The following is a 14,223-nucleotide window of genomic DNA, read 5'->3' as shown; positions in this document are numbered from 1 at the left end:
TCCATCCGAAGGAGAGTGCAAAATATACTAGGTGAAACTAGCACCGATTCGCCCGTAAACAGGTTAAATTTATCTTCCCGAAATTCTGATGAGCTAGTAGGAAAATACAGCGCCACCCTTTATTTGAATGTCACTTCTAATAAAACGTCACTATTGGGGAAGCATTGAAAAAGTAGAAGTTGAAAAATAGAGCGCCATGACGTTCAAATAGAGGTTTTATGGTATCTCCTACTTTTACTCAAAAACATGAAGAGATAGTTAACGTAGGGAAAAAAACAACTTACAGACGTTAGCTTGTTGGAACAGATAGGATAGCCACAGAGCATAGCAAGTCCTCTTTCTTCAGTGACATCACCATAGAGAGCCGGAGTCAGCCTGCTTGCCTATAAAACGTAAAAAAGCTTATACAAGGAGACAGTCAGTATAATTAAAAAAGCAAAAGAAATATCACACTGGCGTCAGCAACATCGCATGAATACATCCATACATGCCGATACAATATACAAGCATATTCTAACAATTAAAGGAGAAACTAGTAAATAAAAATAACACTACAGGGTATAAAGAATCACCAAGGCATGTCGTAATTAGCCAATCGGTTAAAAAGTTAATCTTCTAAATAACCACCCTACCCTTCTGGATTAGCAAATCGTGAAAAGAAAAGCTCTGTCCACCACCATAGTCTTGTGTATGTGTGTACTCAACAATATGTTATGAGAAATGAACTATGACACTTACTTATTTATAAAAGTATGTACTAATAATAAACTCAACGATGCTTGAGATTCCTCTATTTTCAATCAGACAGCTAGCTAGCAGTTGGGTGTTTGATTGGATAATTTTCAGGGACTAGATGGAGTTTGAAACTGAATATTTTTAGCGGCCTTATGAGAAGCATGGGGCAAATGTGTGTGAAGTTTGGATAAAATTGACCAAAAAATCTGGAAACGCATAGTGTTTACACAGACTAACAGACAGACACAATGACAAACAGGGATTTATTGCTATAGATGACTTGAAATCTTAAAGAGCTGACTTTACTTTCAAGTTCTTCGTATCGTTGATCCCATAGAATGTGATCCATCATTGCCATTCCATAAACCACAGCTAAGCCTTGAGAAAACGCAACAGCTGAAAGCAAAAAGAGTGAATGCCTTTCACAAACCGCTTCGATAAGTTGTTCCTCACTGACGTCAGCCTCGAGCAAAGATATAACTACAGAAAGAGCGTCCTTCCCAACGGACTGCCTGTGCAAAAGATCTGATTTGAGTTTCTCCCGAACTTGCTCATAACTGTAACATAGCAATAGATAGTATCAGTCTCGCTGGATTGAAACAGGATATCCAGCAAGCCATAAACTACTTGACAGGCAAAGGGCAAATCAGGCGCCAGATGAAATCTATTTTAAACCAAGGACAAACTATATTTTGGGAGTACACCCCAGTTTTACCTTCAATGTCCTTTTTCGGTACATCTGACGATCTCTCACAGAACGCTAGAGTGCCGAGGTACTAGTATCTATATATATATATTTCTTAAAGTATGTGTGTGTGTATGTGTGTCCCTTCAGTAGTAGCTATTATTACAATAGCTGTAGCTGGGTAACGCTGACGCAATGTCATGGCGGACCGTCATTAGAAGCCTAGCGCTTTTTAACTAGCTTTCTGGAATTTTCCATTGGCAATGTGCCAGGCTAATAGCAAGTGGTAGGCAACTCTCATCACTTCTCATTGTTTATAAGCTGATTTTTAATACCATTTTCCATTGGCAATGTGCCAGCCTAATAGCAAGTGGTAGGCAACTCTCATCACTTCTCATTGTTTATAAGCTGATTTTTAATACGGGGCAACGTTGGGAGGCACAGCTAGTCCATGTATTTAATAAAGATATCCCTATGCATCATCTTCTCTCGCAAGTGGGCAAAAGAAAAAATGATATTTGTAAGGCTAACTATTGGACTCTCGCTATTCAAATCGAATTTGAGAATTTGCACTGACTTGGCAGTTTACCTAACATGGAATTTCTAACATCAAAAACTTTGTGAATTATTGACGTTAAGTAGAATTTAGATCATAAGAAGTTTACATTATGGAGTAACGTCTATTGTATCGACATGTAAATGCTGTTATATATATACACAAATTTTGAACAAAATAAAAGGCTAAATATTACAAATTTGGAGATTAATAGCAGTGAATGAGTAATGTAAAAATATGAAAGGTTGTGGACGAAGTGAAGCAACCAAACAAGCTTGACTAAAATATACCTTCAGTTATCCATAGAAATGTTGATTTGGGCTAACGTAATACTAACTTGCTAGATGCTGACATTTTTCACGAGAGTCCACCTTCAAGGATGATGACTAGCGCCCCTCTACAACAAAATTACATAGAAATAATTTCTAGCAAAAAAGGGTCAGCATGCTCCCACAGATAGTCAAGTAATACATTAATAACAAAGTCTGACATCACAAATCCCATTTATTAAACTTTCATGGATAATTCTACATTCATCAACTGTTAAAATATTTTCCGTCTTTTTATTCTAATAGGATTTGTTGTCTCACAGATAAAAATCTAGTAATGCAAAGGAGATAACTCTAATGTAGGCTGCTTGGAAATGCGTCTCACACTTGTAAACATTTATAATTTAATATATCAAAGCATCAAGAAGAAATGTTGATATATAGAATATATCAAGATATGTAGTCGCACAATGTGATGTCTTTGATTTCAAATCAATTTTTCCTTCCATTAGTCAAAGGATCAAACATTAGCTGTTTTTTGAAACCTCTGTATGTTCTATAGCTTTCCCTTGTTTCAACTTTGCAATTAGGAATAGATTTTTATTTGCTTTTGGTGATTACATTAAAATTTAATGTAATGATTCGACAGATTTCAATCAATTACAATAAAATGAACATATACAGAATGCGAATTTATAGATATCCTCTGAAGTTCAATAGCTATGTTTAATATAACAGTCAATAAAAATGCTGATATATTGTTTTGGGCCACACCATTTAATTATTAAATTCCATATACCTTCTACCATTACTAATTTATTTCTTCAACGGCAAAATATTTTATGTTAATGGTAAAAGAGAGGTAATGTTTATTTTCTAGATGCTGACAGCTATTGGCACTCTGGCCTGCCTATTATTTCTAGTATCATGGTGAGTTACTAAAATCCCTACATGTTATCTGATATGAAATAGACTAACATGAGATGGTATGCTTGTGTGTGCTCAAGACTAATTCAGAGATAAATAAATCTATAATTACATGTAAACTAACAATGTATTAACCATAGAGCAAAGAAACATGTAAACAAGTGTCTTTAATAAATAACATGCCTAATAGCGATGGCATGTTTTAACCACCGAGCTGATTCAGATAACAGGTCAACATAAATGGATGGAAAGAGATGTATTGGGGAAACAGTACTATTTTGGCTAAAGCGATATTACAAATAGACCAAAAGTTCGAACTACTTTGCAGGTATAATATTATGTACATATATACACTACGAATCTAACATACGTCAACCAAACCAACACTTCAAACGTCTAATATTTCTGGCAAACCGAATGAAGTTTGCAACGGGAATCCACACTAGTCTAAAAATTAACTTTGTTCTTGGCATTTTTAGCCCTGAGGTTAAGTTTTGAATCATGATTTAATCGACTGTATTTGGAAGCATGAATAAAATATTGCAGGCATAAATAATAAGTTGACCAATCAAATGGAAGTTTTGGTTGCACCTGGCCAAACACAATTATACAATGAAGAAGCTATCAAGCTTCAGTTATCTAACCCATTTGTCCTAATTAGACCTTCCACATTGGAAACTTTATTTTGATTGCCATGTGACCACCCTTCACACGGCCTCTACGTTTTTCACTAAATAATCTTAATCCAAAAATAGCATTCTCATACAAATCTCCAATGCAATCTCCAATGTAATAATGGATAAAAACTGTGCCATCGAAAAGCTATTCTCCACAGTTCCACTGAAATACTTGAACTCTAGAGCCAAAAAATTAACTCCATGAACAAGCTAATGACAAGCGATAGCCAAACTAGTGGTATGAGAATTTATTACTTAATTTAAATTTATTTAATGACATTATATTGGTTTATGAGAAAGTATCTACATGTAGTCTTGGAATTGTTGGATTCAGGATGTACTTATGCAACAGCGTAGTAATGTTAGGCGAACATCTCTATCACAATAGTTTGAGGCAGAAAAGTATGCTTGCTTCAAAGGCGTTAAGCTTGTCATCAGAAGCTACTGTAAACCTCATGAGACCTCACTATTCGTGTTCTTCTGTGTTTTCCTATCACATACTTAGTTCAGCAAGAGCAGATTCACGACTCTCATCTTGGAAAACGTTAGAAAAAATTTAAAATGGCAACCGAAATAAGCTTATCTCCAAAATGTCACAAGCTATTGTGATGTTGTCCTGTGATCTTTTGAGGGTTTCAATGCAGCTTATAGCCATATTTTAGATTATCTCCATTGTGCATCATACTCTTTATTTGATGATTTTATATCACACTAGCATATGTTAACTGTTTTCATTTTGCAGACTCATGTAAAAAACAGCGTGGCTTTTTGAGGCATTCAATAAATGAGATACTCTATGCAACCAAATATTCTGCTAAACCAGACAAATCTTTGACAGTAGTCTTCTGTTAGTTTTGTCATTTAGTTGAAATATTCAAATTGAACTGTCTAATTATAGGCTCAGCTTAGCTTCTATCAATCTTCTGTGAAGCTATGACAAACATTTTCATTTAAAATACTTCTAGAACTTATTTATAAATTTAACTACTAACTAAGCTGATTGTGATCAGTCAAATTCAGCAATTATTACTAGCTATAGTAGGGTCTATAAAACATAGCCAAGGTCAATCTCTACTTGTGTGATAGTTGTAGTATGCATTTGAGCAAAACCCAATCCAAAATCACCGTGAATCGTCATATTATACATGTTCATAAAAAACGGTGTATGGAGATATAAGCAAAACTAAATATCAAAAGAGAGTAACACTTCAACCACAAGAAATATATGTGGAGTTGACAAAACACCTAATACACCAAATGATCATTAATGTTTGTGGCAAACAATAATGAGAAAAGCATCAACAAGAAGATTAGAAACTTCCAAGTGAAAGAGATCTATCAAAAAAGATGTGTCAACCAACAGGCCTAAAAACCGCCTAAGAAACACGATCAACATATACCGGTAGTCATTATTTCCAATCGGTACATTCCCATAATATACTCAAGACAAAACCCGAGCAACTAATCATTCTCTGAAAGGTGAACAGAAACATCTCTAAAATAAAAAGTAGCATTATTGTAATGTTATAGTGTTGAAATAGTATAGTTTACCATTTACTCGTTTTGTGTGTACTGTGGTTCATGGCACAACGAGTTCTCTTCCGTTTTGTAACATGGCTTAATAAACATTACAGTTCAATTCATCTGCTCATTTAAATACGTACACATCTTGTAAAGAATACATCACTATAATAATCCTACATGGTGGCAGCAAAGTAAAAAAACCATAATAATGGGGGATGAGGAGGAAGAAGCAGCAGACGCTTCCCAACAGTTAATACAGCGATTCTCTGCACCCAGACTGAATCCTCCAGACCGGTTTGATTTCTCTGATCCTGGCCAGTGGTCTAGATAGAAATCAAGATGGTCAAGGTACAGGGAAGCCAGTAAGAAACCAGCCTGAGAGAGAACAGTTAAACACACTGATCTAAACATTGGGGAAGCAGGCTGAGGACATTATCCTTTCCAGAAGTATTACAGAGGACACACATGACAATGTCTTACAACCCTTTGATGAATACTTTGGAATACGCACTAACACTATAATAGAAATAGCTAAGTTTAATAAACTGTTTCAAAAGTCGGACAATGTAGATGTACATGTATTTATCAACCGATTATACCGCAAGGCTGAATACTGCACCTACAGAGCATTGCGAAAAGAGCTAATTCGAGACAGGTTGGTTGCAGGAGTAACTGTCAATGGGCTATCTGAAAAAATGCAATCCGAAGCAAACCTCACACTAGACGAAGCAGTAGGCGTATGAAGAAGTGCCGCCGCCACACAACAAGCACAAAACATTGCAAGAGCAACGACTGTTAGTCCGGTAGATATGGTAAAAAAAAGGAATAATCAACATAATTCCAGAAGCGATAAAAACCAGACACAAACCAAAATTGACTTCAAGTCAAATAACGACAAATTTTCAAAGTGTCATTGGTGTGGTTGTGACAAACACAAAGCAAGACTGTCCAGCCCTAAAATCCAAATGTGATCACTGTTCCAAGATTAGCTACTGGAAAACGTATGTAGATCTGCCCCAACCGTATCAGAAGTTTCACAAGCGGATAAACAATCTGACAAACAGGCATTTCTCAGTGAAGTAACAGGGGCCAAACAAACCAAACTATGAACTGCCCTAATCAACGTAACATATAGTGGTAATAATGAACAGCCATGCAAGTTTAAACTAGACCCCGGCACTGACGTCACTATATGTGGTAACAATAACAATGTGTTTAATAAACGGTGTGACAAAACCCTCATAGGATCAGCAGAAACTCCATTACCAGTAATAGGATTTGCATATATGCTAAACTAAGGGTTGATACTGACAGTATTTTTGAACAAATTTACATTGTTCGTAACTACGATTGTACTTAAATTAGTAAACGAGCTTGTGTGGCTTAAAGCATAAGTATTGTACATAAGTACTTATGTATGTAAGTACATAAGTTCTGTTTCAGCTTATTCAGGTTTTTCAAAATCTTGGCTTTTAAATGAGCCATTTTTTGACATGATGAGACAGACATTGGTTGGTGTTTATAGGATTCCCCAGAGCTTTATCGCAGAAATGTTCAATGGTACTGTATAAGCGTGGATGTGGATGATCGGTGTTGTGTGTTCTTACCGCTCATTTTTATCTCTTACCGCTTATATTTATCAACTACGATAATGACGCTAGTGGCAGGCGAAGGTAGGACAACTCCAGAGAACCAATGAAGATGACAAAGGAATCAGTGTCATTAGCTCTCTATGTGCAAATTATTTTCATGATAAATAACTTAGATTCCAAGCACCATACTATATTTTCCCGATATTATGCACTAGCCCTCTCTTTTTATTGTGATGTTGAGGGGCACGACTGAGGCTAATTAATTTCAAGCATTGCTTGATCTCGCAAGTGTACAATCTGCGTATAGTCCTAGGGCCACGCCACAGCAGGTCACAATTTAATCGATGTAATTTCATTACCTTTTCCATCATGGGTGGTTAACAACCAGGTATGTTGTTAGTAGTCAATTCTGTTTTTGTTTAATTTTGTTGTAGAAGTCAATTGAATTAAATCAATCGTTGGGGTTGACTTACTGCACTTCGGGATTGCTCAAAATAGAGAAACCTACTGTAAATAACTTAATCTGCCTATAAGCTAGTAACATACACAAAGTGATTAATTTAACTGTCCAATACACCTGTTTTCTATTTTCCATATAATTCATTCGAATATAATATAAATATTTTAATTTTTTAGTTAATTAGTTAGTAAACTAATTAGTTCTTAATCAAATTATTAATCATTTCTGTATGGGACAGACAATGCCATCATATAAAATGATGTGATGATAATTACTATGAATGTTTAAAATGAACGAAAGGATGAAAAAAGCAAACTCTAACAATCACCCGAAATCTATTAACCAAGAACATGTGTTTGCATTGGTTGGGCGTTAGCACGATTCCCAAGCATTGTTGATTATCTAGAATGTTAGTTTATTATTAGCGCTCTCTGGGTTTAAGAGCACCGATTGTAACAAGAAAGCGCAGCCTCAATGGCAGCAAAAGGGATCGACGGCCTAAGGCTAAATGATAATTATGACATCAAATTGTGGGAACCACAACCAAGTGTTTTTTATTGCAGGACATACTTTTGACACCAGGTTTTTCATAGTTCTATTATTCTTTGTGTATTGAATATGGACTTATTCGAAGCCAAGACTCTGATGTACTGAAATATATGATAAAAGTACTTATGTAATTGATGTGCTTTAAGGTCTAATCACATGTAATACCAAATACGTAGATAATGTTTCTGTCTGCATTTCTGATTCTGACAATTCTGTTTGTAGCACACCCAACTGTAACTTCAAACTTGAATATCCTAGTGTTTTTCAAGGGCTTGGTAGACTATCCGAATCTTACAATATAAATCTAAATCACGAGGTACGCTCGGTTGCTTTACACCTCCCCTACGAAGTATCTCAACCACGTCTCAAAGTAATAAAACTTCAGCTAGACGACATGGAATCGAAAGGTGTCATATCCAAACTAACTATAGCCACTCATTGGTGGTCAGGGATGGTGCAAATTTCAAAAGAGGATCCCAACTAAATTGGCATATGCGCTGACTTGACAAATCGAAATCGTGCCGTTAGAAGATACACTCACCCCAGTGCGTCCATAAATGCAACACTCGCCAAGATTGCAAGAGCTAAAGTTATGACTAAATTTGACGCTGACTCTGGATATTATCAAATACTGTTCTCACAAGAATCTAAACTGTTAACATTTATCACTCCATTCAGACGTTATTGTTACAACAGAGTACCCTTTGGCCTAGTGAGCGCAAGAGATATATTCCAACGCTACATGCGAGACATCTTGGAAAGACTAGACGGAGTTGTTTGCCATATGGACGATCTGCTTATTTATAGTACCGCCAGCAAAGAGAAGCACACCACCCACGTTCACAATGTACTAGACAGGATCAAATCGGCAAGTATGACTCTGAACCATGTCAAATATAAATTCTCAGTACAATCCGTCATTATCCTCGGACATCACATCAGCAGCAAAGGCATATCACTTGATCCTGATAGAGATATTCAGGAGTTGTCTGATCCTGGAGATAAAACTCAACTACAAAGTTTGCTAGGTTCAGTCAACCAACTAGGCAAGTTTTCACCTACAATTACCGAACTAGCCCTACCACTACATGAGCTGTTAAAGAAAAACACCCCTTGCTTGTGGAATATTACGCAGAAACAAGCCCTTCTGAACCTGAAACAAGAACTCTGTAAGGCACCGTGCCTAGCTTGGTACAACATAGAACTACCGATCATAATCATGTGCGACGAACCAAATGCCGGACTCGGAGCAACACTATTTCAAATTCAAAAGGATGGCAATAGACGCTTAATAGCATCCTAATCTAGGTCTCTAACTGATACAGGGCAACCCTGACCGCCTATGGAAAAAGCTTTTGGTACCACCTGGGCTTGTAGCAAATTCGAAATGTACATTTTGGGCCATCATGACGTTACAATCGAAACAGACCATAAACCCCTGGTTCCGATATTACACTACAAAGCCGTCAATGATCTGACCATCTGTATACAACATCAACGCCTACGTACTATGAAATACGCGTTCACCACTGTCCACATCCCTGAGAAAACGGATTACGTAGCAGACTTATTATCTCGACAACCAGTAGGAGTACCAACCGATGAAGATGTTAAAGGTTGACTTGCAACAAAATTCACATTACAGTTATTTGGTATCAAAATATTCACCATGTCTTACTCTGTTGTGCTGTAGGTGCCAAATACGTGGAAATGTGATTACAAGCTCTTAAAAGGTCAAAAACGAAAGCCGCCGTAGATTGGAATCTGTTTATTTCTCTGACGTAGTCATTACAGTTTGGTTATCATCTTGTCACGTGATGTTCTCATGTGAAGTGAAAGGCCAATAAAAAGCTCAATATAAACTTCTCGTAGCACTAGTTTATGACAAACACTTCAGGTTTCACCGAAGACCCCGTATCAAATATAAATGCTCGCTACTCTACAGTTTTGTTTCGGCATTATTCAATCGCCAAGGCGTAATCTGATCACGTGACCCAATACTTCGCAAATAATTTTTGCAGCACTTTTCGATTATCACAGGTTACCAACAGGCTTGTCATGATTATCAGACAATGATATGTACTCCTTCGAGCCAAGGTTAAAAAGTTTAACGATTTTTTACGGTAAGTTATAAGATATCAGTGCTAAAAGTGACAGCATTACAATGACGATAAAACAGACACGTAAGAACAATAGACATGTTTTTATTGAATGCGTGAAGTATATTTGTGAAAATATTTCGACGAATGAAGTTGCATGAAAGTGTAAACAGAAACCATCCTGCAACAACTACGTCCCATTTGAGCCGTTTTGGAAAGCGAATCCAAACTACGGCGGTCTCGTGTGGCTGCGATTAACTGTTTGTTTTTTTAGCTTTTAAGAGCTTGTAATCACATTCCCACATATTTTGCACTTACAACACAACAGACTAAGACATGGTGAATCTTATGATACCAAATAACCGTAATGTGAATTTTGTTGCAAGTCAACCTTTAAGTTGTCACAAGGGATCAAAGCCGCATGATAACTGACATTACTCAACTACCTATCACAGAAAATCACTTACAACTAAAAATCCAACAATCGAACGACACCCTCTGTCGCCAGGTCATCGATTTTCTCAGGAATAAATGGTCGACGTATTTATCAGATAATGATACCGCCCTTGAACCCTACTGGAATGCTCAAAGTGACCTATATCTCGCTGACGGTTTAGTATTTAGAGATAACCGACTCTTAATACCCATTTTTGAACAGGACATGATGAGACGACTCCACAATGGTGACCTCGGTATTGAGAAATGTCGAGAAAAAGCACGACCATCAGTTTGGTAGCCAGGACTGTCTATAGAAATAGCTGAAATGATCAAATCATGTAACATTTGCCAAAAACACCTACCTAAAACAACAGAGCCACTATCACCAACCGCCTACCCTGATTGAATCTAGCAGCGAGTAGAGATCGTCAAACTCGACAGATTCGCGAATGACTATAACTCATTTGAAGTTCATCTTCACTCACTAAGGATACCCAAAATTCTTGTACATGTATCTGACAATGGCCCACAATACAGTAGCCAGACATTCAACGAATTCCCCTAACTCTATGACTTTATATATGTAAAAAGCTGTCCACATCATCCCCAAGTGAACGGCAAGGCCGAGAGCCTTTCAGACTATTGAAAACATTCTGAAAAAAGCTTAAGATCCGTATCTAGGTTTATTGGCATACCGTAACACCCCAATAAGAAATGGGAAATCCCCAGCGGAACTGCTCATGAGTGAGCAATTACGAACAGACTTACCTGTTCACCCCTCGACACTACAATCGAAGCTCGATGATCATGCTGACATAGCTTTCCACGGACTCATTTATAAGGCAAATATGAAGTGGAATCATGAAGCTTATCACAACGCCAGAACGAAACCCAGTCTTAATGTCGACGAACCAGTCTACATACCAGACCTCGACCGAACCAAAACCGTTACCCTACGATTACCTGGATGCTCATACCACATTAAATCTGAAAACAAAATAGTACGTCGCAATTACAGTGACCTCACCCCGGTTACCACCGGCCACCTCAAAGACTTGATTTGTAACGTGAGTTAGGAAAGTTTTGCCCGCTTGTGACAATCATAAATAGTCTGTTGTTCATTCATGTTAAAATATTTGCCTACCCGAATGTAAAGGGAGATTATCGTAGCATTATCGCAATCCCACGACCAAACACGAGCAAAGCGATTGTTTGGGAGCTTTATAATAAATGCATATGTGCACACAACTCACGAAAATTATTCATCAACACCGTCGCAAACCCTTGTACCGAAATCTCATCAACAAATTTAACCATTTTTCAATAGAGTCGCTTAAGTATAATAACGATACAAAACACATATAAACCTATTTAAATATGTTACCAAGTCTTTGAAATTTGTAGACAGTATCCTAAACTTTACCCATCTGATAGGATTATACATAAATAGACAGATTAATTTGACCTAAAATCGCAATAAAAACTTGACGAGCCTTTTTTAATCAAAATTAAGACCAGCCAACGAAACGCCTAAAAGGCCGTGCGACAGAGAGTAAAACCATTCAGTCATGCGCATTTCACGAGAAAAACGTGACTATTTCACCAGTCTATGGCATTGTTCGATTGTCGAAGGTTTCTGTAATTAACGTAGAAGTACTGAAAAGTAATCGTTTCTTTTTTACCGATTTTAAAGTAGTTAACTGATATTTTGGACACTTATAATGAGTACTTTGGTATTCCAACTGACGTCCAGGACAGTGAAAGTAAAGAAAATGACGATGATATTTTTCTAACGATTTTTATAAGATTATTACAATATTAAATTATAAGAATAATTATTCGATTTTATAAGATTATTATAAGATTTAATTATAAGAACAATCATTCGAATTTACAAGATCGAAGTATATAGTGACCGATGTTGGGTAATATGTTACTGTTATTATTTTTCTAAAGATTTTGTTGGAGATATGTACTACGACTGTGCCCAATATCGCGGTACATGCACTGCCAAGCCGTTTTTAATATCTGCAAAATTAAGTTATATGCCTACACTTTCTTATAGATATACAGCTATTTCTATGACAACCAACTAAAATCTGTTTAGATTTTTAAATTCAGCATAATTTTTTAGATATAAATACAAAAATGTAGATAAATATCACAACTTCTTGATATTGGTTGCTATGACGTTTTGAGATGTAAACAAAATTGTGCATTGGTTTTCGTTTCTCAAACTTTAACACCAGTTTTCTCAAAACTATGTTTTCGCACTAATGGTAATCATGCATTCAGTTTATTGACCATAAAATCTGCTGTAATTAAGCTAGAATCAAATTTTCTTTTGCAAAATAACTGAGAATTTTCTCCTTCTGCTAGTGTAGATAACTCTAAATCTCACACACCCGACTTAACCATGGTTTCAGTGATCATGATCCATTTTTTCACTTTGATTACAGATCACTGTCTAAACCATTCTGCATTCAAAACAACCAACTTTCAGACTGTATATTACACAGCAGCTTGCCATTTTACTTTTAATATATTGCATTTTTCCTATTGCAGGGGAGAGATATAAAGATATAATCTTTTCCTTTCATTCTTGCTGTTTGTTTTACATAATAACACCCAGTACATTACAGCTACCATTGCAGTTAACCTATTGCACTGCAGTGCCATTTGACTGCTAATATTGCATTTCTCAACCAGCAGTACCCTTTCTTTATTCCAATATCACTTTGGTCGTGGGCTGTATGACAGAGAAATTTCTAGTGTTATAATGCTAGAGTAGTGTAGTTGACTATTTGCTCGTTTTGTGTGTACTGTGGTTCATGTTACAACGAGCTCTCTTCCGTTTTGTAACATGGCTTAATAAACATTACAGTTCAATTCATCTGCTAATTTAAATCCGTATACATCTTGTAAAGAACACTTCACTATAATAATCTTACAGAAAACAGCTATAATGGCTCTGCTTCTTTGTTCTTCGTCAGCTGAGCGTCTATTTCTTTTGTCAGCTGAGGCTCTTGCAGTTGCTAAGGCTTTTTTCCTTTTCAACTGTTGAGCCTCTCTATCTTGGGATTGTGGTAGCTAATTAATTGTGCCTAACAGACTCTCTTCCAAACTACGCATATCATTTCTGGTGAAAATGCCGAATACCTAAATTTTCACACAAGAATCTTCGCAATTGCATGTCATTAATATCGGGACAACACTTTTAAATTAACTATATTTATGTATCAAGACAACAGTTTCCTACTCATAATACTTTAAGCAAATACATGTAGTGAAAACATAGAGCAAAATGAAACTTATTAACATCCTTAAACGTTATGGACGGATAAGGGACATACCTGGCCATAAGTTTTTATAAAGATTTTCATAAGCATACATATTTTGGAATATACATTGTTAGACAGCTATTCACGTAGTTATGTGATATTTAATAAGCCCATACGTCGATATTGCATTGGTAATAATGTCACTAAGGGGAAGGTCTTTTTGCGCAAGAAAACACATACTTTACCTAATAACTAGGGCGATGCTACTTATCGCTGTTCCAGAACTGCGCTGCAACAGCCAGAAGGATTTTAGCGCGAGAGTATAGAAAACGTCATTATTCATTACTAGAATTTATACACAATCGCATTATTGATACAATCCAAAGTAAATCTATGCATATTCGAATAACTGTTAATAACACTAAGGCTAA

General features: G+C 36.4%; 1 protein-coding gene across 3 annotated transcripts in view; it reads right to left on the bottom strand.

Annotated features, from left to right (window-relative positions):
- LOC137408486 (putative RNA polymerase II subunit B1 CTD phosphatase RPAP2) overlaps positions 1-14,082 on the bottom strand; it is a 28,278-nt gene extending 14,196 nt beyond the window's left edge. For all 3 annotated transcript variants that reach the window (XM_068095030.1, XM_068095031.1, XM_068095032.1), the window contains exons 1-4: positions 14,038-14,082; positions 2,314-2,373; positions 1,166-1,292; positions 285-383 (exon numbers count right to left, since the gene is read on the bottom strand). In XM_068095030.1, coding sequence (XP_067951131.1) covers positions 285-383; positions 1,166-1,292; positions 2,314-2,330 — 243 coding nt within the window. In that variant the 5' untranslated portion in view covers positions 2,331-2,373; positions 14,038-14,082. The remainder of the gene's footprint in view (positions 1-284; positions 384-1,165; positions 1,293-2,313; positions 2,374-14,037) is intronic.
- Between the last annotated feature and the right edge of the window lie 141 nt (positions 14,083-14,223).

The sequence above is a fragment of the Watersipora subatra genome, chromosome 11 (assembly GCF_963576615.1).
Source record: "Watersipora subatra chromosome 11, tzWatSuba1.1, whole genome shotgun sequence".
NCBI lineage: Eukaryota > Metazoa > Bryozoa > Gymnolaemata > Cheilostomatida > Watersiporidae > Watersipora > Watersipora subatra.
Note: the sequence above shows the minus strand (reverse complement) of the source record. Positions and strands in the feature narration are given on the sequence as shown.